Genomic DNA, 25,511 nt, shown 5'->3' with positions numbered 1-25,511 from the left:
TCTTCTCTTGTGTCCCCATAAACCCTTACCGTTTCCTCGACTGAGGATTTGTACATCTCTCTCTGGTAAACTTATCTGAAAGTGGGCAGAAGCCAAGCCCTATAAAGAAAACTACAGAACTCCAAGGATGGGCTCAGAGCCCATACCAACAGGGACGCTTCGTACTTTGGATAGCAGGTAGAGTCTGGGTGCTTGGGGCATTCTAGAGTCTGGGTTCTCTCTCTGCTATGTTCTAGTTATATGATTCCGGACAAGACTTAACCACTCTTGATCTCAATTTTCTCACCCTTAAAAAGCGGATAATAAGGGGCGCCTGGATGGCTCAGTTGGTTAAGCATCTGACTTCCAGCTCAGGTCATGATCTCAGGATCCTGGGATCCAGTCCTGTGTCAGGCTCCATGCTCAGTGGGGAGTCTGCTTCTCCCTCTCCCTCTGCCCCCTCCGTGCTCATGTGCATGCTCTCTCAGTCTCTCTCTTTCAAATAAATGAATAAAATATTTTAAACAAGGGGGATAGTAACACCTTGTGAAGTGGTCATTGTGAGGATTAAGTTATTTTATTATTTATATATTTAATATATTTACATGTATTGCTTAGCATGTTACTAAGCACATAGTGAATGCTTCATACTCAATAGTAATATGTAAGATTGTAATATTTTATGTGTTTTATATTATTACATGTAATAATATAAGATTCTGTGATTTTCATTATTTTAGTTACTCCTGGTTAAATGAATATGTAAAGCCAGTATCATTTTTGGATCATAGGTCCTCAGAGGCTCTGGAAACATTTTGCCAAGTTTTTAAAAAGTTTAATGGAACTTGGGAAAGAAATGGTTGGAAGAGCCAAGAAATGTGGAAGATAGTTATTGGGGGTGAGGTAGGATCTATACTTGCTTTATCTCCAAGGTAGATCAGCCACAGCCCTCTAGCACATTGTCCCTGCCCTGTGCCAGGGACAGGCACATCCTTTCCCATCATTCTGTGGGTCTCTTCTATCCTCACTGTCATCCTTACCTCTAGTCTGTGCCTTATTCGGAACAGTCTTTTCAGCAACTCTAAAGGATGGTTACAGAGCTTTTGTAGTGGGAGGGATGGCTAAGATGACATGTCCTGTTCCCATTGGGACAGAAGAGCAACCTGCTATCCAAGAAGGCAGGAGTGATGTAGGCGTTAATCACACCCTCCTCTACAAGCTCCCACATCGTCAGCCCAGTCTGGGATGGTGGTGAGCTGAACTGGGTGGAGTGTCAGGTTACTCAGTCAAGGTGACCGGGAGGGGAGGGAGCTGAGGGCCAACCAGCTTGAGTCTCACCTGAAGCAGAGAGAGGTTAATGTTCCCTTCTGTCCTTAATAGTTAGCCTAAATCTCCCAGTGCTTACTATAACCCCCTCAAGTGAGCTACATATCCTTGAAAGCTCCTATAAGGATTTCTAATCATTATTTTAAGTTAGGTCGCTGCCCTTCTCTCTTGGTTGTGTTCATGAGCACCTCTTCTAGGTGATAAAGACCTTGAAAACATCGTTTTAGTTTCATTTTCCTCCGGATTGAACAAGGTGCTTGTAGGTGGTTAGGGGCTCAAAGTACATTTTCGTAATTCATTTGACTTCTTAAAATTCTAATTAAAATAATGTAATGATCAGAGGCTCCTCTGAATATCTCTTTCTCCTCTCAAAGTAAAACCTTAGTGTATTTTTAAAATTGCATTTAGAAGTGCCCTAGTGACCTAAAAGAATTAAATGAAATCTTAAAATGTCTTTCTTAAGCACTAAAGCAACAGATTTTTTTAAATAATTAAAAGCCCAATAAAGTAATATGAGCTTTCTATAAATCTAAAATGACATAACTAGATAAAGTAAAATTTAAAGCTTCTATCTCTGTATCCTGTCCTTACTTTCACTGCCTATTCTGTTAGATAGTAATCCATTAGTCCTTCTAGGTTCTTCTCTCCCTCTCTCTCTCTCTTCCTCCCTTTTGTATATACTTATATTTACATAAATGTATGTGTGCACATACATATATGTATATACAAATATACATGTATATATTCACATATACAAATACAGGTTTGTTTGTTTTATAATAAATGGGATACATTTTCTGAAGGCAAAACACAGCAAATGGCCCTAGCATTAATGGGTATTTACAAAGGAGTTTTTAGATCAAATTTTGCTAGATATAATAAAGTTATCCCCTGGTTACCAACAAGATTTAAGTCTTACTACTTTGTTTCTTCTGTAGGAAATGAATAGTTGGCCAGTTTTTTACAGAGACAGAATGTAAATCACCATTTTAAGAATGATTGAGAAGAGTTTTTGAAATCCCACTTTGTAGAGTTAACAGGTACATATCAAATCACATTAATGGGAAAAGATGAGACTAGACAATGCATTATTTAGATGGGAGAAGAAAACAGATGGTGGGAGTAGGAAGGTCATGATTCAAAGCAACCTTGCCAAATTAGTGGACACAATGGCAGCAATGTCAGAAATGAGAAAAGAAGGAAATGAAAGGACCCTAGATGTGGCTTGCTTAGCAGTTTCAAGATCGTTCCCACAGATAATGCTTTTGGTAGCTAATCACATACCTGCCTATCTCAAACACATTCTTCCAGAACAAGTTAAAGGAGCAAGCCTTGAGTGTTTGTCTATTCCGTATATGCTATATATATATTATCTCATTTAATCCCCATACTATTTCCTGGTGAATATCATGGCTACACTTCATAGATGAAAGAATAAGTGGAGGAGCTGTACATGGAATTGGGACGTGTCTGATTTTTCCTTAAAAAGCTATAATGTAACCTCTTAGAGTAACTTAACTGCACAGTCTAACCTATATCATTAATGTGATACAAGTCATTTTCTTTCTTTGTGTTACTATGAAAGACGGAAAATGTCTTCCCATATGCCATGTACTGGAAAACATCTTCCTTACAATGAACTTGATCTGACTATATTGTTCTAATTTGGCAAGCTCCAGTGGAAAATTAATCTTGTTTGTGCTATTTATCTAGTCTTTCCTGCCATTAAAAAAATTGTTATAGCCATAAGAAATGGACGCTATTCAACTAATCTTTCCTTTTTCCTTCACTCTAAAATCCCTAAAAAGACATTTCTTTTTTCTGGCTCAAATTCTGATTTTCTATCCAAGGCAGAGGAGTCAGGATAGTCGCCAGTCTCGCAGCCTGAGTTTTTTTGGTAAGTGGTACCATATTTTAAATACCAGGAGTGAAGGACAGGCCACTTGGTGTGGTAGAGTTTTTGCAGATGGTCCTTGAATTCATGTGTCCCAACCTTGAACGTACACAAATAATGAGCCATATGTATCTGCACTACTGTTTTTCAAGTAGTATAGGATTCTCTTGCCATTTAGTACATACAAATTCATTGGAAGTATTACCAAAGCCAACTACAATGACTGTTATTTGGGGGTTTCCATGAAAAAATTCTTGACATCTGTAAGTTGGAACACATCATATTACAATATTTTGTGTTATAGAGAAATTCCGGAGTGATTTGAAGAATACTTTTGTGAAGTGACCATTTACCACGTATTCAATGAATAAATTCAGGTTTTGATACACAATATTCTATTTGACTATATATAAAAAACTCTACATTTCCTTAGCTGTTAGTTTGTCACATGAATGATTACGTTGGACATTTTGCTTTATTCATATTTCTCAATGTGACCATTGATTTGGCCCAAATGTAAAATGAGTTCATTTGCCATGACCATACAGTTCTCCTCAATTCCTGGGTCTCTGCCCTAGTGAGAGACTGTGTTTATTATCTGCGGTGAGTTAGGGTAGTAGATTATTTGATTACAACTCTTCCTTTTCTTCCTTCCTTCCTTCCTTTCTTTCTTTTTAAATATTTTCATTATAAATTCTGTACTCTCCTGTGGGAAATTTGAAAATACCTGAATATATGGAGGTTAAGAAATTGTGATTCTGCAACTCAGGAGATACTACAGCTCTTATAAATTTTGTTGCATTTGCTTATGATCTTTTTGCTTCATCTATTTAGATAACATACATCATTCGAATGGTACCATATTTAATTTGTATGACCTCTTTTCATTTCAACAGGTTGATTCTGTTTGTTTGTTTATTTATTTATTTTAAAGAGTCCCATGCAGACACTGCACTGAGCTCAGAGTCTGAGGCAGGGCTCGGTGCAGGGCTCGATTCCATGACTCTCATGGGATCATGACCCAAGGTGAAACCAACAGTTTGTCACCCAACCAACTGAGCCACCCAGACACCCCAATTCTGTGTGTTTATATATTTTCCGGCTTTCCGTGTTATGTACAGATAGCCAATGACGTATCACATGTTTGTTTTGCTTTGTTTTATTTTTTTGACTCATGATAATCTAAATGGCTGTATTTTGGGGGAGGCGAATGAAGCAGCAGTGGCCCATTAAATTATCAGGGGTTATGATGAAATTGAATAGTCATTCATTATCTGGAATTTTGGTTTTACAATTTTTATTTATTTAAAATCGTGAGCTGGGGCAGCAACAGTGGAAGATAATCTCTTTTTTTTTTTTTAAAAGATTTATTTATTTATTATTTGAGAGAGAGAGGGAGAGAGAGAACAGGGGGCAGGGTGGGAAGAGAGGCAGAGGGAGTGAGGGTCTCCATGCCCAGTGAAGAGCTTGACACAGGGTCCAATCCCACAACCCCAGCAGAAAACAAGAGTCTGATGCCCAACTGACTGCTCCAACCAGCCGCCCTGAAAGAATCTCCAGCAGACTCCATGCCCAGCGTGGAGCCCAATACCAGGCTCAGTCTCATGACTCTGAGATCGTGACCTGAGCCAAAACCAAGAGTCAGACCCTTACCTGAGTGAGCCACCCAGGCACTCTGGTTTTGAATTTTTAAATAGACACTCTTTTCATTTCTTGTAGCTAATAACCTTTATTAGCAGTATTTTTGGGATGAATAACAACTAACTTTGTGATCATCTCAATCATTAAGAAAAAAAGTATACAAGAGGATATTTCTTAGCCATTTTACTGATTTAAGAATATTCAGCTACTCGAAATATTTAACTCTTCTTTTTTTCCTGTCTCAAATTCTCACTTTCTATCCAAGGCAGAGGAGTCATAATAGTTGCTTATCTTGCATTTGTTCAACGAAGAACATTTTTTTTTAAAGGTATTTTTAAAGAGTTGGATGAAACTTGACTTCTTTAAAGTAGTAAAAAATGCAAGACATTGAAATAACAATTAACAACCCAAATCTTCCTCATTATCATGCACTCTGATTTCCCTGTGTTAAAGCTAGAGACCAAGAAAGCATATCCTCCTCCTCCACCATTTGTCTTATTAGGGAAAAGAAAACCCTGCTTTCTCCAGTTAATCAGGGATGGGTTTCACCCACCTTTGTCCTGAGGGCAGAGAGAATTCAGCGGTATTCAATTAAAATTAAATGGTTTCCTTAAAAATAGAATTGAGAAAGAAGACAGAAAGTTGATGGCCTTTGAGGCTGGTGGATGCCTTATGGGGGTTTATTGTCCTGTTATGTGTGTGCTGCAAATTTTCAGAGTCAGAGCCAGGCAGAAAAAAATGAGTAATGCTTCTGAAGAGCGAAGAAGGTAAATCATCTGCACCAGTGGGTATCACACACCGGTGTGAACTGACTGCATCAGAATCCCCTGGGCACTCGTTAGAGATCTCCTGCCTGTAATCCCAGCCTCGATCTGCTGAACAGAATCTACAGGGAGGGTGTGTCTAGCAATCTGCCATTGTAACAAACTTCCGAGATGATTTTGATGCGTGGTCAAATATGAATCCCACGGACTGAACCACAGCATGGGAACACCTTGGCAAAATGGGATTTTCCTGCTCTTTTTCTCTCATTGAAGGTAAAATATAGCTATGTCCCTTCCCCTTCCTTTATTCAACAAACGTTTTTTGAGGTCTTATTATGTGCCAGCTTGTGTGCTAGATGCCAGGGAAATAAGGGCTTATGCAAGAGTTCTTGCCTTCATGGGAATTACAGGCTGATGAGCAGAGGCAGACATCTTGAAATTTGAAGGAAAGAGGTACAGCAGGGTGGCGGGAACCACGGGCTCACCTTTTCCCCCATTGCACAAATACACCAACCCAAACTAAGATCCTTCTCCATCCCTTTCCCCAAAAGTCTTTTCTCAGAGAGGTTATCTGAGTCCCAGACAAGTTACAAATAATAACTCTAGAAAATAGCAGGGAGCCTGCTTCCTCCACTCTCTCTTTCTCTCTCTCTCTTCCTGCCTCTCTGCCTGCTTGTGATCTCTTTCTCTGTCACATAAATAAGTAGAATCTTAAAAAAAAGAAAAAGAAAATATTCCCTGTATTTGATCAGTCTAGTGCTGTTTCTAACCCCCCCTTTTTTTTTAAGATTTTATTTATTTATTTGACAGAGATCACAAGTAGCCAGAGAGGCAGGCAGAGAGGGAGGGAAAGCAGGCTCCCCGCTGAGCGGAGAGCCCGATGCGGGGCTCCATCCCAGGACCTTGAGGTCATGACCTGAGCTGAAGGCAGAAGCTTAACCTACTGAGCCACCCAGGCGCCCCTGTTTCTAACCTTAAAAGAAATTTGAACATCTCATCATGTGCTGTGCTCTATTTTATTTATTTTTTTAAAGATTTATTATTTAATTTTATAGGAAGAGAGAGAGTGTGTGATCAGGGGGAGGGGCAGAGAGTCTCCAGCAGACTCCCCACTGAGTGCAGAGCCCAACGGGAGCTCTATCTCAGGACCTGAGATCATGACCTGAGCTGAAATCAAAAGTTGGGCTCTTAACCAACTGACCCACCCAGGCACTCCTCCTGTGCTTTGCTTTAAAACGTTATTTATTGTAGAAAATGACAAGCATATCCGGTATAGAACAGTATATTAAACCACTTGTGTACCCATTACTCACCTTCAGCCATTTTTATTACATAGCCAAACTTGTCTCATCTGAACTTCCACTGTTTCTTCCCACCCTGGATTACTTTTATTGTGTCATTTCACATGGAAATATTCCAGCATGTATCTCTAAAAGATACGTGCTCTTTTTTCAGACATAGCTACAATGTCTGAGTATCTAAAACAAGAATTCCTTAATATCATCGAATATTCAATCAGTGTTCACATTTCCTCAGTTGTCTCATAAAGTTTTTGCACCATTTATTTAAATCAGGACCCAAATAAATTCAATTAAGTGCTACTAGTTGATAGATCTCTTCAGTAACTTTGTCTCTTACTCTTTCTTCCCTTGCAGTTTTTGTTGTCGTTTTTGAAGAAATCAGATTTGTCCTATAGTTTCTCTAGTTCTTCTAGACTTTCTGGCTTGCCTCCCTCTGGTGTCATTTGCATTCTCTGTAAACCGGTGGTTAAGATCTGGATGTTCTCATTGCAGTGCAATTCCTTACATTTTAGTTACACTTTGGACCGTGTGTCTGATTTGTCAGCGTAAACCGTTGGCGATAAAGGGTGAGAAAGCCATAGTAGGGATTGGCATTATGGTGGCAAACCATCACCAGTGAGTAAGAGGGAGGAAAGTACATGTTTATTTATCGCCCACTGTATACAGCCACGGGGCCTGGTGCTTTCCATATGCTCTCCCATAAACGCAAGTTCTATGTTGTGTATACGGGATTAGTTCCATTTTCTCATGTGGAAACTCTGGAGCAGAGAGTTCAGAATCTGCCTGTCTCTTGCAGTTGGTGGGTAGAGTCAGGATATGAGCAAGGAAGGGTCTGTTTGTCTTAAAGTGTATCCTTCTCTTGCCTCTGTACCCATGGGGCTTCAGGGCCACGTAGGCATGGTAAATGAGTACAGCTGATCCAACGTGGAAAAAAGAAAGAATGAAAAAAGCAATAGCCCTAGGGTGAGGCTAGGAGTCACTGTCTTTGGTGTCTGAGGCAAGGGGTGGAGAGGACTGTGGGGAGGATCCCCTGCTGAGCTCCAGTCTTGACGGCCTGCAGGAATGTGGACCCAGGGTTGCCAGTTTTCTGAAGGCAAGTATCTGAATTTCTGTGAAAAAGCTCTAGATCCAAAAATGTTAGCTGCTAGTTCAGATTTTTAGAAAATGCTATCGAGGACAACATCGTGGGCCACACTAAGCCAACGTGCAGCCTGCCGTCCCCGTCCCACCACATGCTGCTGGGAGGTACGTCAGCTGAAGATTGGGCTGATGACCAAGGCAGCTAACTGTCACAGGGAGGTGTTGGCCCTGAAATTAGAGAAAGGGCCAAGGCATCAAGTGACAATGAACAAAATCTTCAAAAGGTGACAGAACATTGAGATATGTCAAGGAAAAAGCCAGTTTCTGAAGTCTGAACAGATCAGACCTTGATTGACAAAGGAACAGCCCTCCTCAACGGCCTTTTCTCATCCTCACGAGGACCTATGAGTCCTTACTGTGTCCCGGATGGGGACTGAACACTTTATACGAATCCGCAAGTTTCAGCTCATTTTCACCTCACTGCGGCTCGTTGTTATCCTGTCATAGAAAGGTGACAGGAGTATGAGATTCAAACCTAGGTTGACTTCAAAACTGCTTATTTACTTAGTGCCCTGTGTGGTCTTTCTCCTGTGAAATAGTTCCTTGTTCAAGGCATTGAGTATTAGAAACTGGAATTCCCTGGCTGTGGGCTCTATCTTGAACTTTTCAACCACTTTCTTCCAGGCAGAGCTTGCTGAACCTTTCATTGGTTTCGGTTAGCATTTACATCCAATTTCTAGTTCGATAATTCCTTTCCCAAACACCTTATTTATTCTCTACAATCCCAGCAGTAGATCCACAACAGAAAAGCCAATTCATAAGTGCCTCTCCTTTGTCCTGTTTTCACTTCAGCAGAAACGTCAATAATCAAATGAATTTATCAATAAAGAGTATAATAAAATAATATCTCCCTGGCTTTTTTGGAGGCTGGTAATTCACAGAACCCGGATTTATGTTTACCCAGTCTGCTCGGTCAGCCTGGGAGCTCGCAGAGTAAGGAAGCTTGCTGGACTTTTGGGTTTCATTTTTGTGTGCAAGTAAAAGCACTTTGTCACCATTCCTTGCGTGACAGTTAATAAGCCTCTCGCTTAGAGAGACAGTCCTTTGCTTCCTCTCAGGCAATTTAAGGCTTTCTTCTCACTGGGTAAGGTGGCTGATGAAGGCCAGCCGCTCCGGGGCTGCTCTGAGACAGAGGGGGCATGGGCAGTTTGGCAGTCAGGCGAAGAAAAGCGTCCTCGGCTCTCGGCTGGGGCGCAGAGCATTCGTGCCCTGCAGCAACAACTCACTGGGCTTGAGGACAAAGACCTTTTCTCACTTGCAGCTTCCTCCCTCCTTGTCTAGACATTCTGTAGGTGGTCTCCTAGTTACAGGGGTGCCGTGCTCCAGCCCTGCACGCCTGCACCCCGCCCACGGTCCCCAGCCCCGAGCGGGAAAATGAGCCCCTGTGCAGGGAACCCCAGGGACGCTCAAGCATCTCGTTCTCAGGAGGAGCCGTGACGCCCCAAAGAAGCTTGATAAGGAGGACAGTGGTGGTTAGACCCAGCTCTGGGGGACGTCACCCCAGCAGTCGGCAGCATCCCTGAAGCTGTGGGGTTACGGGTCTGCTGCCTCTAGCCATATGGGGCTATTTAGTTAAAAAAAATTTTTGAGTGTGGTGAAATTCCCATAACATAAATTTCCCATCTTCATGACACTTTTTAAGTGCACGGTTTAGTCGTGTTAAGTATATTCGCATTGTTGTGCATCCAACCTCCAGAACTCTTTTGGCTTGCAGAGCTGAAATTCTGTCCCTATTAAACAACGACGCCCCATTCCCACCCCGCCTTCCCCCCTCCCTGGCAACTACCTTTCTACTTTCTGTCTCTGTGAATGTGACTCTTCTAGGAGCCTCTTACAAGTGAGATTATACAGTATTTGTTTTGTGTGGTTGGCTTGTTTCACTTAGTATAATGTTGGCTATTTAATTTTAAATTAATTAAAAATTCAGCTCCCGGTGCACTTAGCCATATTTGAAGTGCTCAGTAGCCCCATTTGGCTAGTGGCCACTGTATTAGATGGCACAAATGCAGAACATCCCAGAAATTTCTCCTGGACAGGGCACATCTAAGGGAAGCCGGGCAGCTTATACAGAGACGTGGCTGGAGCTGGGGGCTGAGAGAAGGCAAGTACCAGCTAGATGAGCCATTCCTGATGGTGAATAATCTGACTCCTTTTCTCCACCACAGAAACAATACCAGCTACCTGATGTTTTAATAAGTGCCACTCGCATCCTTCTCCCAGTCTCCAGTCTTCTAGCAGCATAGAGCGTGAGAAATAATCCAGTTTGAGAAAATATACAGTACAGGTCACAGACAAATGTACTTGAAAATATTCTTAGCAAGTACATCTTAGGAAATGCCTGTCAGTTTAACCGTCAATGGGAGTTGAATCGGAGTGTTTCATTAATGGGAACTATTAGTTTATCGCTAACTTGGCAAGAATCCTAATTGGTATTTATCACAAAGAAGTCTTATTCAGTAGACCTACCCTTTAAGCTGTTGCTTTTAAAGATTTTTGCTTGAGACCCACAGTAAGAGAAATGTCGTATCTCAACCCAGTGCCTGCACTCCCTTATATGTTTATATATGTATACCCAAACTTAAAGTTCCTTTAATTTTTTTTTTAAAGATTTTATTTATTTATTTGACAGAGAGCGCACACAGTGGTGGGGGGTGGGCAGCAGGCAGAGGGAGAGGGAGAAGTAGGCTCACAGAGCAGGAAGCCTGATGCGGGGCTCAATCCCAGGACTCTGGGATCATGACCTGAGCCGAAGGCAGATACTCAACTACTGAGCCACCCAGGTGCCCCAAATTAAAGTTTCTTGTAACAACACTTACTCGTATTAAGTGTGATGCATATATTTTATTTAAAAAATGCTTGCTGGGGCACCTGGGTGGCTCAGTGGGTTAAGCCTCTGCCTTTGGCTCAGGTCATGATCTCAGGGTCCTGGGATCGAGCCCCACACATTGGGATCTCTGCTCAGCAGTATGCCTGCTTCCTCCTCTCTCTCTCTGCCTGCCTCTCTGCCTGTTTGTGATCTCTGTCAAATAAATAAATAAAATCTTAAAAAAGAATGCTTGCCTATTTAAAAAGCGCTGATCCTATCCACTAAATTGATTTCATAACCCTCAAAAGGGCCACAACATGCTGTTTAGAAAACACAACTTTAAATACACTTAGGTTCCATTTCAAGCCTGGTTTGTAATGCTGTTCCCCATCCCCTCTTCAGGTCCCCATGACTCAGAAAATGGTTTACAAATTGCATCTTAAAACAAGCAAGTTTTGTTTTGTTTTTTAAACTTTTTTTTTTTTTTTTAAAGATTTTACTTATTTATTTGTCAGAGGGAGAGTGAGAAAGCGAGCACAGGCAGGCAGAGGCAGAGGGAAAAGCAGGCTCCCTGCTGAGCAGGGAGCCCTATGTGGGACTCGATCCCAGGATGCTGGGATCACGCCTGAGCCGAAGGCAGCTGCTTAACCAACTGAGCCACCCAGGCATCCCTGTTTTGTTTTTTGTTTTTGTTTTTTTGTTTGTTTTTTGCTTAACATTTTATTTATTTGAGAGAGAGAGAGAGTGCAGGAGGGAGCACGAGCAGAGGGAGTGGGAGAAGCAGGCCCACCCTCTGAGCTGGGGCCCAGGACCCCTGGATCATGACCTGAGCTGAAGGCACATGCTTAACTGACTGAGCCACCCAGGCACTCTAAAACAAGCAAGTTTTTAAAAAAGCCATCATGGCTTTACTTCTGAGTGAGTTCTGTCTACTCATTTTAATGCTGGTTTAAGTAGAGAGTATTATGATAGAAAAGTCCATTATCAAATGGCAGACTGTGCTTTCCAAAGCTAAATATAAATGATGAACACTTTTTCAGGCAATAAGTTTCTATTTAGCATGTGCGATTGGGAGTTCATTGAATTTTAGCTTACTTTTCTTTGTGGAGGAGAGTATCACATCACAATACTATATAAGGTAACTGAGGGAAAAGGAGAAAAAAAGTCTTAGTTTCTTGTGTCATGCATGAAGAATTTAATAATTTATAAAAATCTTGTAAACAAAGATTTCCAAATGTATGCTTTATAAAGTATATAGATGAGTCAACTTGTCAGATTTTTTTTTTCTTTTGTAGTGTAACTATTTGGTATATTAACGAGTATTTTGACAATAACAGAAACACAGAGCAGTTTCCCTAAATCATTTTCAGAAGCATTTCATCTCAGGGTCAGGGGAGAATTTACTTCTGGAAGGGCCTATTTTTCTTTTTACTTTAACAGAGGAGATAGTGCTATTAAGAGGCCTTGAAGGAAAATTTATGTACTCCTTGAACAGCTCTGAATTAGGCAGGTGGTAGAAAAAAGTAGAAGAAAGTATCAGAGAATAAATGTAAATAATGCTGAATAAAAAAATTTCATCCTTAGGAGTTGGGGGATGGGCATAATGGCTGAAAGTGGCCCAAAGGCACAAACTTCCAGTGACAAAATAAGTGGGGTTAGTGATTGGGTCATGGACATTGGGGAGGGTATGTGCTATGGTGAGTGCTGTGAAATGTGTAAGCCTGACAATTCACAGACCCGTACCCCTGGGGCAAATAATACATTATATGTTAATAAAAATAATTAAAAAAAAAGTCCTGGGGATGTCAGGTACAGCATGGTGACTATAGTTAATAATACTGTATTGTGTATTTGAAATTGCTAAGGGAGTAGATCTGAAAAGTTCTGATCACAAGCAAAAACATTCCTTGACCAGTGTGGTGACAGATGTTAACTAGACTTACTGTGGTGATCATTTTGCCGCATATCCAAATACTGAATTGTTATGTTGTGTACCTGAAGCTAATATGATGTATGTCAATTATACCTCAATAGCAAATGGCATCATAACTGTAAATCATAAGGATTTGCCAGTTTTGAAACTTTAGATGTATCAAGACATAGAATTAGAGCGAAAGTGTTTTCTTTAAAATAAAATTCGAGGGGCCTGGCTGGCCCAGTTGGTTGAGTGTCTGACTCTTGATTTCGGCTAAGGTCATGATCTCAGCCGGGGAGTCTGTTTGAGGATTCTGTTTCTCCTTCTCCTTCTGCCCATCCTCTCTCTCTGCCAAATAAATAAATAAATAAATATATCTTTGAAGAAATAATAAGGGGCACCTGGGTGGCTCAGTGGGTTAAAGCCTCTGCCTTCAGCTCAGGTCATGATCCCAGGGTCCTGGGATCGAGCCCCACAATGGGCTCTCTGCTTGGTAGGGGGCCTGCTTCTCTTCCTCTCTCTCTGCCTGCCTCTCTGCCTACTTGTGATCTCTCTGTCAAATAAATAAATAAAATATTTAAAAAAAAAAGAAAAAAATAATAAAATAAAATTCCCGGATTGGTACTAACCACTGGGTTTATTTTTGAAAAATCATTTTTGTGTTTGTGTTAAGTATAAATACTTGTAGAGAAATTGGAAATTAAAGGAAAATATGAAAAGATCAGAAAGAATTACATGGTCAGGCTACCACTGTTCATATTATATACACTAACTGTACTTTAATAGCTGTATGGAGCTAGTGGCCACCATATTGGACAGTGGAGATAGAACATTTGAACATTTCCATCAAGGTAGAAAGTTCTTTGGGAGTCACTGCTCTAGAGAGTGGAAGAGGATCCAGCTAAGTCATCTCTGAGGCTAGTCAGTGTGTAGAATGGTAGTCGAGGAAAAATGCACAATTGTTCTTGGCTAGTTTTCTGCTGGATATGTTACACAGTTTGCTGGTTACTTTAGCATTAAAAAAAATAGACAGGGGCACCTGGGTGGCTCAGTGGTTAAGGCCTCTGCCTTCGGCTCAGGTCATGATCTCAGGGTCCTGGGATGGAGCCCCACATTGGGCTCTCTGCTCAGTGAGGGGCCTGCTTCCCTTCCTCTCTCTCTGCCTGCCTCTCTGCCTACTTGTGATCTCTGTCTGTCAAATAGATAAATAAAATCTTAAAAAAATAAAGTAAAATAAAATAGACATTAAAATTCTGTTCCCTTCTTGTATTCCTGGTCTTTCACCAGATGTAGTGGAAAAGACAGCCTCTCTGGGCCCACATACCCCTGGGCTTCTGTCGCCTATATCCAGATCACGATCACGTGATTCCTATGACTTGCTAACCAAGCAGATGTCCTGGCTGAAGAATAGAATAGGTGCTCATAAATGCAGAGTGGATTGCTACTATTTTTAAGGGCCAAGTAAGGTAAGGTTGTGCTCTTAGATGAGACACCAGCTCTTTTGAAATGACCCAGTGATGGAGAAGGAAGGGAGGTCCTATCACGCGTGGCAGGCAAACAAACACAGGTGAATGTACCCTTTCTCCACCTTCTCATCTGGGTTTTCACTTTATTTGGCTCAGCCAGCAATTCTTCCCACCCTCAAATTCTGGGAACACACTATTAATGCATTTTATCTTATAATTATTCTAGGTCTTTCTTACACATACAAAGTCTTGGTTGATTGCTGCCTACCCCTCAAGTCTGAAGATAATGCCGTTTTTGTTGAACTAGGAAAGGATAAAGGGAGAAGGAACTGGAGTTTCTTTATCTTCCTGCCTTTTCTTTCTCACAAAGGGGCGGGGGGGGGATTTTCTGCACTAGAAGGGGAATGATTTTCAGAGCTCTGAGCTCCCATGCTTCTCAGTACCCTCAGAGGGGCCTGCCCTGCACAATGTGTGTGTGTATGTGAGTGTGTATGTGTGTGTGTGTGTGTGTGTGTGTGTACAGGGACAGACTAATGTGAAACAGCCTGGATGCAGACTTAGCAATAGGGTCTCTCACAAAGAAGGTTCCAAACTCAGAAAGTGACTGACTCTGTGACTTGATAGCTGCTCCAGTTATGCATGAGATGGTTTTGGTTGGCCTGCCCTGTAGAAATGTTGAGATGCAGCTCTGTTTGAACAATCAAAACCCAAATAAAATATCTTACACTCATGCAGCCTCCACAGTTTGCCAAATCTGTTCTCAAGCATTACGTCATTGGATGATGAACTTATGGGCTGGGACCAGACATTTGCAGAAGAGAAAACCTAGGCCCAGAGAGGTAACGTGACTTGGCCGAGGTCACACAGTAGTGGGTGGTGCGGCTGAGTTTTGAATCCCAGGGGACTTTGCTGAGGACATTGCTTTCCTTCTGACTCATATTTTGGGATCGTAAAATAAAACACACCTAAGTCGGATAATGGGTGACACAAATATGATAGTGTAAAATATAATGTTTGTTGAGTGCCCATAATAGGAGGTTAAGAAAGGGGCTGCATAGTTGGGTGTCTGGGCCCTGCCCTCAGGGATCTTTACTTGAAACATTTGAAGCAGTACATTTACTAGCAATAAATACATATCACCCCAGAACAAACTGGATGCTTTAGGGCAATGGATGCTGAGAAAATGACAGAGTCCGTTATAGAAGGCGTCCTGAAAGAAAAGAGTTTTGAATCAGACCCTGAAGGATGTGCACAGACTAAGGGGAGGGCATTCTAGCCGGATACAGAGGCATGGTTGGGTTCAGTTTTAAGAAAGAAGAAAAGAGCACTTGTTTATTATTTTTTGAAAATTTGCCCTGCAGAAGACCTTGCATACAGCTGGGTTTAGAGGGGTGTACAAAAGAGACATGGCCCCCCCACTTCATATAACTTAGACTTTGGGGGGAAAGACCAAGCATTGATTGTTGGTAATAAAATAATTACATAAGTATTTCAGATTAAGATTTGCTATAAACGAAAAAGGTAGAATTCTATGAACGCATACAGTACAGTGATGTAAATTCCACTGACATTTGAGCTGGTACGTGAGGGAGTGGAAGTTAAGTAGAAAAAATAGTTTTGGTATAGGGAACAAAGGGAGGAGTGCTCAGAGAGGAGTGAAGCATGTGCAAAGGCCCTGGGAGGATCAGAGGGGCTGGAAAAAGGCCTCGGTGCTGGCGTTGAGAGAGCAGAATGGTGAGTGGTGAGTGGCGGGAGGTGAGGCTGGGGAGGAGGCACAGGCTGAATCAATTTTGGTCTTTATTTTAATAACTGTGGGAAACCCCTGAAGGAATTTAAGCATAGTGACAAGACTGACATGGTCAAATTTTCTTCTAAAAAGATCGCTTTGGTTGCTGTGTGCCAATGTTTTGGAGGGGAATACTAGAGGTTATGCAGTAACCCCTTAAGAGACTATTATGGGGATCCAGTCTAGACATGGCTGGCTGGTGCAGAGTGGTGGTAGTGGAGATGGGGAGAAGGGGCGAGTTTCCAAAGGGATTTAGAAGAGCAAGTTTACAGGTGGAATTTGGTGATATGCTAGGTAATAGAGAAGCAGGTGATAAGGATGGTTTTTGAGTTTCGGATGTTTGGGAAGAAGAAGAAATCAGCTTTGGGTATCAGGAAGGCATTTGGGTCTTCGGGTCTGGAGCTCAAGGAAAGAATGGGTTGGGATTGACTGGAGGTTCCGGGCACATGAGTGACCAATGGGTATGGATGAGCTTTCCCAGAGAGAAAGGAGCATGAAATGAGGAGAGAGGAATACAGCAGTGAGGAAGCTCATTGGCCAGGTCAAAGAGAACGAGTCAGCCCAGCAGCACTGGAAAGGTTGGAGGAGAACCAAGAGATCCCTGAGCATCGTGTCATTGAGGTGGAGTAAAAATATATAAAATAGGGGGTGTATCTGTCACTTTGTTTCTAGACCCATTTCCTCATCACAACCCCCAAATCCATTAGGTGCAAGCCACACAACTCTAGATCCAAGACACTTGCATTGGGCAATGTTACAAGTGTAGCTATTTATTTTTCCATTACTGAGACAGATTGCAGTCTGTCTGCGGGGAACAATAACCTCCTTTCCTTTCTCTTACGTCGTTGCGCTTTTGGCTGTCCCTGACTGCAGCTTGTTGCAAATCTGAGCTTGTTTAATCCCATGGAGTACTAAACACTATCTGGTCTCAGTGGCTGTGTTAATTCTACTGTGCGCGCCCAACTTCATGTGCCAGCTGGGATCCCTTAATGAGCGAGCTGCACACAGTTCAATGTGAAAACTATTTTCGCTGGTGCAATGTGTTTGAAGAACTCACTCCTGGAATGTTCTACGTCACAACTGCTTCCAGGCCATCCCTGGCATTCTCTCTCTTTGCAGGATGGCTGTTGCTCCTCCGAGTTACTGTTTTGTGGCCTTCCCACCACGTGCTAAGGACGGGCTGGTGGTGTTTGGGAAAAATTCAGCTCGGCCCAGGGATGAAGTACAGGAGGTTATGTATTTTTCGGCTGCTGATCATGAACCCGGGAGCAAGGTTGAGGTAAGTCCCGTGTTAGAGTCTCTCATTGGTGCTCATTCCCTTCCTCCGGCTTGGCTCAGTGCACCTTTCCTTAACTGGGCTCACTGGTCAGAACTGCCATGTCGGTTCTGTGATTCCTGATCCCACGCAAGTTTGTTCGTGGCCTTAAAAAACAGCATCACACGGGGACTAATACTACATTCGTGGCTATAGCCCTTCTTTTATAAGTAAGTAAAATATTTACATGGTTTCAAAGTCAAATGTATAAAATAAGGTGTATTCATAGAAGTCTGGTATCTTTCTTTGTCTCATTTACTCTACTTATTTTTTTCCTTTTTCTTGAAAGTTTTTTTGGTTTGTCCTTCCATTTAAAAAATTACCTGCGCATGTAAGAAACTACACACACAAACATACACACACATGCCCCTTTATCCCATATGTTTTTCTTTCTTGGATGAATGGTAGCACACCGTGTACGCTTTTCTCCACTTTTCTTTTTTCACCTTAAAACATATCTTAGAGAGGGTGCCTGGGTGGCTCAGTGGGTTAAGCCGCTGCCTTCGGCTCGGGTCTTGATCTCAGGGTCCTGGGATCGAGTCCCGCATCGGGCTCTCTGCTCAGCAGGGAGCCTGCTTCCCCTCTCTCTCTCTCTGCCTGCCTCTCCATCTACTTGTGATTTCTCTCTGTCAAATAAATAAATAAAATCTTAAAAAAAAAAAAACATATCTTAGAGATCACCCCATGTGGTAAACAGAGGTCCTATTCCTCATTCCTCACTTAGAGCTATACAGAGCGTTCCATTCTATGGATGTATCATGGTTTAGTCCCAGGTTGCTGGACATCTGGGTGGTTTTTCCAGTCTTTTGTTATTGCAGATATGTTGTTGTATTTTGGAGGGGCTGATAGCCTGGTGTATCGGTCACAATATCTGGTCTTGGTTTATGTATTGTATCATGGTAGAAGACTATCCATCAATTCCTATTTTGAGTGCTTAAAAATCTTTGTCGGTCCTTCACTGGGATATCCCAATTGTTGGATCCCAATAGTGGGATTGTTGGGTCACAGAGTAAGTAAGTGTGTAATTTTTTTGGACTTTATCTGATTTGCTTGCACAGATGGTGTCCTTCTGCATTTCTGCTAGCGATGGAACAATGCCTGTTTCTCCATATTCCTGGAGTGTACCGTCAAACTTTCACCATGCCTGATGTCAATTTTAAAGTCTGCTACTTTACTAAATTCTTTCATTGGTTGTTTCAGCTTTTATCATTTATTCTCTTGGGTTTTCCAGGTTTATTGTTATCAATGCCTACAAACAGAGGCAGTCTGTTCTTACGTGTCTGGTTTCTTATCTGATTGGCTGATAGCTTGGATTCAGTGTTAATATTTAGTGACGATAGTGGTTTTCTTTGTCTTTTCCTGACCTGAGTGGGGCAACCTCTAGTGATTCTCTAGTCACTCAGACATTGGCTTTAGGACTGAGCTTTGCATAGTTTTATTGTGTTAACAAGTATACATCAAAATTTTTATTTTTAGTGGTTAAAAAAACCCTCAAGGATAGGTGTTAAATTTTGTTGAAGGCCCCCCCCTCAGTGATACAGAGATAATCACTGGATTTTTTTTCTTTCAGTTTATCTGATAAATTGAACTATTTTTGCATTCATAGAATAAACGTCTTGGTTATGGTGTATTCATTTGTGTGTGTGTTTCAATGGTTGTTGTTTGTTAAAGGATGAAGAATGTAGAGAAAAAAACTAAAGGGGCAGGTAAATTGATGAGCTCTTTCCACTGACCTAAACCTCTACTCATTGGCATTCTATGCGTTCAAGATAAACTTATTTTTTTCTGGTAATTGTGCTAGGTTTTAAAAGGTATTCATCAATGTGTGTTTTATTTTCCTATCTGAATCTTTAACTGTTTCAAACCTTTAAAGGCAACAAAGCAGCACCAGAGAGCAACAGAACTCTGTTAGGAGTGGCTGTGTTAGGTGGATGGAGCAGAGGCGGGGACGCGGCTGGCAACACGGGAGCGTGACTTGGGGTATGGATTGTGTGCGGTTGGGGCAGTGACAGCCTGTCTCTCACAGGACTTTCTCAGAACTGCTCTCCTCTTGTGCTAAGCCCCTAAACTTCTGGACTTTTCTTTCGTACAGGCAGAGAAGAGTGCTAGGTTTTCTGATGATCGTGCTAGGTTTTATTTTATTTTATTTATTAAATGTTGCAATGCCTAAATATATTTTTTAAAGACTTTATTTATTTATTTATTTGAGAGAGAGAGAGAGAGAGAGCGAGCGCACAAGCAGGGGGAGCGACAGGCAGAGGGAGAGGGAGAAGCAGACTCTCCACTAAGCAGACAACCCGATGCGGGGCTTGATGCCAGGACCCTGGGATCATGACCCGAGTCAAAGGCAGATGTCTAACCAACTGAGCCACCCACGTGCCCGATCACACTAGTTTTTAAGTGGGTTTTCATTCATTCATGTTTCCATGTCCATGTTGCTTGGATTTGAATGTTTCTCCCTTCCTGGAGCCGAGTGCACTGGGCATAAATGAAGTTTGCAGGTCTGAGTTATTTTGACTTCCCCTGTCTGTCTTCCCTCAATGTTCCTTTTTCTCAAAGAGTCATACCAACTGAAACAACACTTTGATTTTCCCGTGGGCAGATTTAATTTCCCAAAGATAGCTGCACCAAAACCCATCCTACACGTACTTTGTACAGTGTGATGAACATGCCTCGGTGGGGAGGTGAGGGTCATGAACTTAGGTGAGGGCTTACGTTTGCTCTGACCAGCGTAGCCTGGTGGAAGTGATGCCATGTGACCTCCAGGGCTGAGCCATTGAAGCATTGGGCATGGAGTCTCTCAATCTTGGGGTCTGGCCCTAAGCATCCAGGAGCTATGGTGAAGGGAGCCCAAACCAGCCCACGTAGGAAGAACACAGGGAGGGGTCCACATGGAGAGGAACCGAAGTCCCTCAACCAACAGCCAGTGTCAACCCACAGCCAACCGCCAGATGTTTGAGTGAATGGCCCTTCAGACAATTCCAGGCCTCGGACACTGTGGAGTAGAGACATGCCGTCCCTGTGGCGCCCTGTCCAAACTCCTGCTCCTTTGAATTCATGAGATAATAAATGGTTGATTTACACCACTAAATCTTGGGGTCACTTGTTAGTAGCCATAGTAACCACAGTATCACACAAAAGCCATTTATAAATATGTCTGAAATAGATATTTTAGAAAAATATGTTTAATTTTGGGAGGGATAGGCTAAAAAACCCAGTATTTTCCTTTCACGGGTACAATCAGGTTAGAAAGTAGACTAGATTCCTTTCCCTTGTTAATGCATGGTATGTAATCACTCACCTACGCTGGAAGTTCAATGACGTCCCCTTGCATAAACAAGTGCAGTTTGATCCATACCAGAATTCGTTTCCAAGACAACCTGACCTCCTTTCTGAGCTGCCAACCTGTGTTTGGAGCTGCCTCTGTACATTTCCGCATCCGTATTCTGCAGGTAATAAAATAACATCACAGGTCAGAAACCAAATTCATTTTCCCCATCTTATTCCTCTTCCTCTGTCAGACCCTTGTCTGCCACATAGTTTAATCTAGAGACTAGAGGGAAACTCTGACCCTCATTTTCCCATGCATCCCTAGATGCTTGGGGACGGCTGCCACCAAGTCCTATTGCTTCCGGTCCTGTGTTCACATCTCCTCCCTAGGATCCCTGATCATTCAGATCCACCCCCATCTCCCTTCCGCTGTCATCTGCTTATTGGTCCCTGGCTCTCCTTTTCATAGATCCTTCAGACTGTGAGGTCACCAGGATTTTCAGAGCACAACTCTGTCACTGCATTGTTTAAAAACGGTTGTGTTTACAGGATCAGAGTCTGGGCTGATTTGTATGCCATTCAGAACTCTTCCTGGCTGGCACTGGGCTCCCTTTCCCTTTCTCTTCTTTAAAATTGATAGGCTTCACTTTTCTTTTTAAGCACAGTTTTATGTTTACAGAAAAATGAACAGAAAGTACAGAGAGTTCCCATATAACCCTGGGAAAGCTGGGGCCCCCCTCAGCTTTCCCTGTTATTAACATGTTAGGTTAGTGTGATACATTTGTTATAATCCATGAGCCAACATTGATAACATTTATTATTAACTAAAGTCCATCTTTTACATTCTGTTTTGCTTTTGGTGTTGTGTATTTTAATGGGTTTTGTCAGATGTATGTGATGACACCTATCCACCATTATAGCATCATACACAGTACTTCCTCTGCCCTAAAAATCCTCTGTGCTCCTCCTCTTTATTTATCTCTTCCTAATCCCTGGCAACCAGTCGTCTTTGCACTGTCTCTAGAGTATTTTGCCTTTTCCAGAATGTCACGTAGTTAGAATCCTGGTGTGTAGCCTTTTCCGACTGGATTCTTTCACTTAGTAGTTATGTTTTCAGAGTTCATCCAGACCTTTTCTGGGTTGGCCGTGCATTTCCTTTTAGTGCTGAAAACTATCCCATGGTCTGGATGAACCATGGTCTAGTTTTCTGTTCATCTATTAAAGGACATCTTAATTGCTTCCAAGATTTGGCAATTATGAACAAATTTGTTATAAATATTTGTGTGCAGGTTTTTGGGTTTTTTTACTTTTTTTTTTTTCGGTTTGTTGTTTTGTCTTGTTTTGTTTTTTAGCCCTTCTTCCCTCCTGTATGCAAGTCTTTGTATGGACCTAGTTTTTAACTAAAAAATAAAGTTACTTTTTAATGTAATTTAACATTTTGAATAGGTAACATGTTCATATGGTTCAAAGATTAGTGATATTAAAAAGGTTAACTGTGACTTTCTACCCCTTATTACCAGTCACTCTGATTTCCATCCCATATAGCCCTTCTTATTAATTTCTTACACATCCTTCCAGTGTCTTGTGCAAATGCAAGCAAATATGAATATTTAGCCTTATTTTCTTACTTTTTTCATGAAGGTAGCACAGAATATATATTATTCTGAAACTGATTTTTTAAAAAAAATTTTATTAACATATAACATATTATTTGTTTTAGGAGTACGGGTCTGTGATTCATTAGTCGTACACAATTCACAGTGCTCACCATAGCACATACCCTCCCCAATGCCCATCGCCCAGCCACCCCATCCCTCTCACCCCGACACCCCAGCAACCCTCAAGTTGTTTCCTGAGATTAAGAGTCTCTTAATGGTTCATCTCCCTCTCCGGTTTTGTCTTGTGAAACTTGATTTTTTAAGTATAAAATTCCAAACTCACAAAAAAGGTCTATAGCTTTGTTTAATAATATTTTTTAAAGATTTTTCTACATCTGTACACAGAGATTGTTCTTCTTCTTATTATTATTTCTTTTAACAGATGCGTAGTTGTCCATTGTGGAGCTATCCCATAACTTTTCAGTCAGTCCTCTGCTGGTAGACACTGGGACTGTTTGCTAGTCCAGAAAGTCAGCCACGAAGAACCTTGAACATGAGTCATCCTGCCCATGTCCATGTATAGTCGCTAGATACACGTCCAATAAAGTTCTTGTACTAATTGCCCTCCATAAGAGTTGTACAGTTTCTGGCTTACTTTTCTATCCTCATTCTTAGTTTTTCTGTTCCAGCTTGTACCGTAGGCTCCAGCCACACTAGAGCTCATCATTTCTTGAACAAATAACACACTTTTGTATTTCTCTGTGCTTTTACTCATTCTGTCCTTTGCTAAGAAGGTCCTTCTTCTCCCCTCTTCTCATCTGCTTGGTAGACTCAGGCATCTTTCAAAGCCCGAATACCAATATTCCCACCTCCCTCTGGCCTGCCCTCGTCGTCTTCCTCCTCCTCCTCCTCCTTCTTCTTCTTCTTTTTTTTTTTTTTTAAGATCTTTTCATTTATTTTAGAGAGAGAGAATAAGAGTGTGAGTGGGGGGAGAGATAAAGGGGGAAAATCTTCAAGCAGACTCCGCACTGAGTGTGGACCCTGACTTGGGGCTCCATCTGATGACCCATAAGATCATGACCTGAGCCAAAACCAAGAGTCACATGCTTAACTGACTGAGCCACCCAGGTGCCCCAGCCCGCCCTCCTTCTATGAACATGTAGTACTATATGCATGTTCTGCCATTATAAATCAGTGGAAATTTTTAGTTGCCTGAAACCAGTGGAAAGAGTCTGGCCCCAGACACAGGGTTCCTGGCTTCCTGTCTTGCCTTCTGCATTTCCTGTATTTTGGGTCTTTGAGCCTCTTTCGGACTCAGTTTATGCAATTGCCAGATAGGGATCATAAAACCCACTGTGTCTGCCTTATAGAGTGTTTTGTGAAACACATGGGAACCAACATTTAAAAGTACTTTGTAAACTCTAAGGAGAACATCGGGAAGAGTTCTTTTTCTTTTCTTTTCTTTTTTCTTTTTCTCTTAAGAATTAACTAGGGTTGAGAGATTCTGTGACCCCACGTCTGAGATCCCAAACTCCTGTCTGTAGCATATGGTTCTAAATTTGCTTTTCAAATGTACTCTTACTCCTTTAGTTCCCTTATAGTTGTACCTATAACTTTCCCAAGTACAGAATGATGGGTTCTTTTCCATAGCTAGGCTTATGAGCCCTAACAACTATCATGTAACTTTCACAAAAGCTCTCCTTAGCATATGGAAATTATTTTTCTAAACTATGAAGAGTGAGAATTTTTCATAAAATCCCATCTATTTCTTAGCCATTTCACGACATTTCAAGCTTACATATTCTACAGTTTCCCTAGAAACCTCATACTTGAGTTCTGAGGTTCCAGGAATTCATTTTCTGGGAATAACTCTGTACTAAAAGTCATCCTGATGACTCATCTGCTGACCTGCCCCCCCCCCCCTTCTAGTTGGCCCATCCTTCCAGGAAGTCTTCCCTTCCAAGTCATCCACTCACCCACCCCTTCCTCTTCCTTCCGTCTGTCCATCGATCCTCCATTCTACAGCAAGTTCTCTTTGCTTGAAGGTTGAAGGATGAGAAATCGGGTTCCTTAACAGAATCCCCCAGTTTCTAAAATTACACTCCTCAGTTTCATTTTGCTGCACAGTTGGAAGATGGCTGCATTTTATTTTATGTTCTTTAGTTTTTCTCTTGTGGATTCTGAGTTTTTTTGTTTTTGTTTATTTGGTTATTTGTTTTTAACAAAATCACTCTTGGATGAGGAGTAGGATAGATAAAATGTATATCCATTTGTGAAAGGCCCTTTGTCCTCTCTGAGGATGCCGTAACCCTGTGCATCACAGAACTCTTCTCGACTCTTCCTCAAACCCTGCTCCTTCCTATAGATAGGAGTGTTGAGGTGGATAATTTCCTGGATTATGATGTTCCATGAGTGCATGGTGTGTGTACGTGTGTGTGTACGTGTGCATGCCTGTGGATGGGTATGTGTATCTATTCTTATATGGATGACTTTTCTAGTTAAGAAACAAGGGATCCAACATTAGAAGACTGTTCGAGAAAACAATGAATTTCAGTTAAAGTTGATATGATTTATACTTGGTGCCCGAGAAGAATTCTATCCCAATTGGTGGAGACACAATTCTTTTATTCTTTTAATTTAAATTCAAGTTAGTTAACATACAGTGTCACATTGGTTTCAGGAATAGAATGTAGTGAGTCATCACTTCCATACAATACTCAGTGCTCATCCCAACACATGTCCTCCTTAGTGCCCATCCCCCATCTCGCCCATCCCCCATCCCCCATCCTCCGCTCTCCAGCAACTCTCAGCTGAGACAGAATTCTTGTAGCCAAGTCAGATTTGACACATAATGCTTTTAAAAAGTCTCTTGTTATTATATAATAAACCTCATCTCCATTTTACCCCTTTCTTTAAAGTTTAAAGTCTTCATTGTTTCCTTTTTTTGGGGGGAAAATGAATTTTACTTTATTTATATTTTCCTCCATCTGAAGTTCTGTATGAGTTCAGTATCTCCAGGTACAACTTTCAGAGTTTGGGACAGGCTGTTGGTAGCTCACTTCCTTTTTCTTCCTGGATAAGAGTACTTGTAGGAAGAATAGAAAACTACCCATTAATGAGAGTCAGTAACATTGTTAGTGACTTGGTCCAGATGGCAGCTTTATTTGTGGTTTGTGGGATGGACATGTGTTTTGCAGGGGAGAGCGTCTGAATTTGAAATTCTGAAGATTCTCCTATACAGTCGGAGAGCACAGGTTGTTCTGGAATCAGAGAGAGCTGAGCAAAGATCCGTGCCAAGGGCAGAGACTGC

At 41.7% G+C, this 25,511-nt stretch overlaps 1 protein-coding gene across 3 annotated transcripts in view; it reads left to right on the top strand.

Annotated features, from left to right (window-relative positions):
- SCRN1 (secernin 1) overlaps positions 1-25,511 on the top strand; it is a 61,374-nt gene that overhangs the window by 5,364 nt on the left and 30,499 nt on the right. For 2 of the 3 annotated variants that reach the window (XM_059171466.1, XM_059171465.1), the window contains exon 2: positions 17,138-17,297. The exons of the other annotated variant lie outside the window; for it this stretch is intronic. In XM_059171466.1, the coding sequence (XP_059027449.1) occupies positions 17,139-17,297 (159 nt within the window). In that variant the 5' untranslated portion in view covers position 17,138. The remainder of the gene's footprint in view (positions 1-17,137; positions 17,298-25,511) is intronic. 3 annotated transcript variants of the gene reach the window in all.

Source organism: Mustela lutreola, chromosome 4 (genome assembly GCF_030435805.1).
Source record: "Mustela lutreola isolate mMusLut2 chromosome 4, mMusLut2.pri, whole genome shotgun sequence".
In the NCBI taxonomy this organism is placed as follows: domain Eukaryota; kingdom Metazoa; phylum Chordata; class Mammalia; order Carnivora; family Mustelidae; genus Mustela; species Mustela lutreola.
This window is presented reverse-complemented; position numbering and strand designations above follow the sequence as displayed.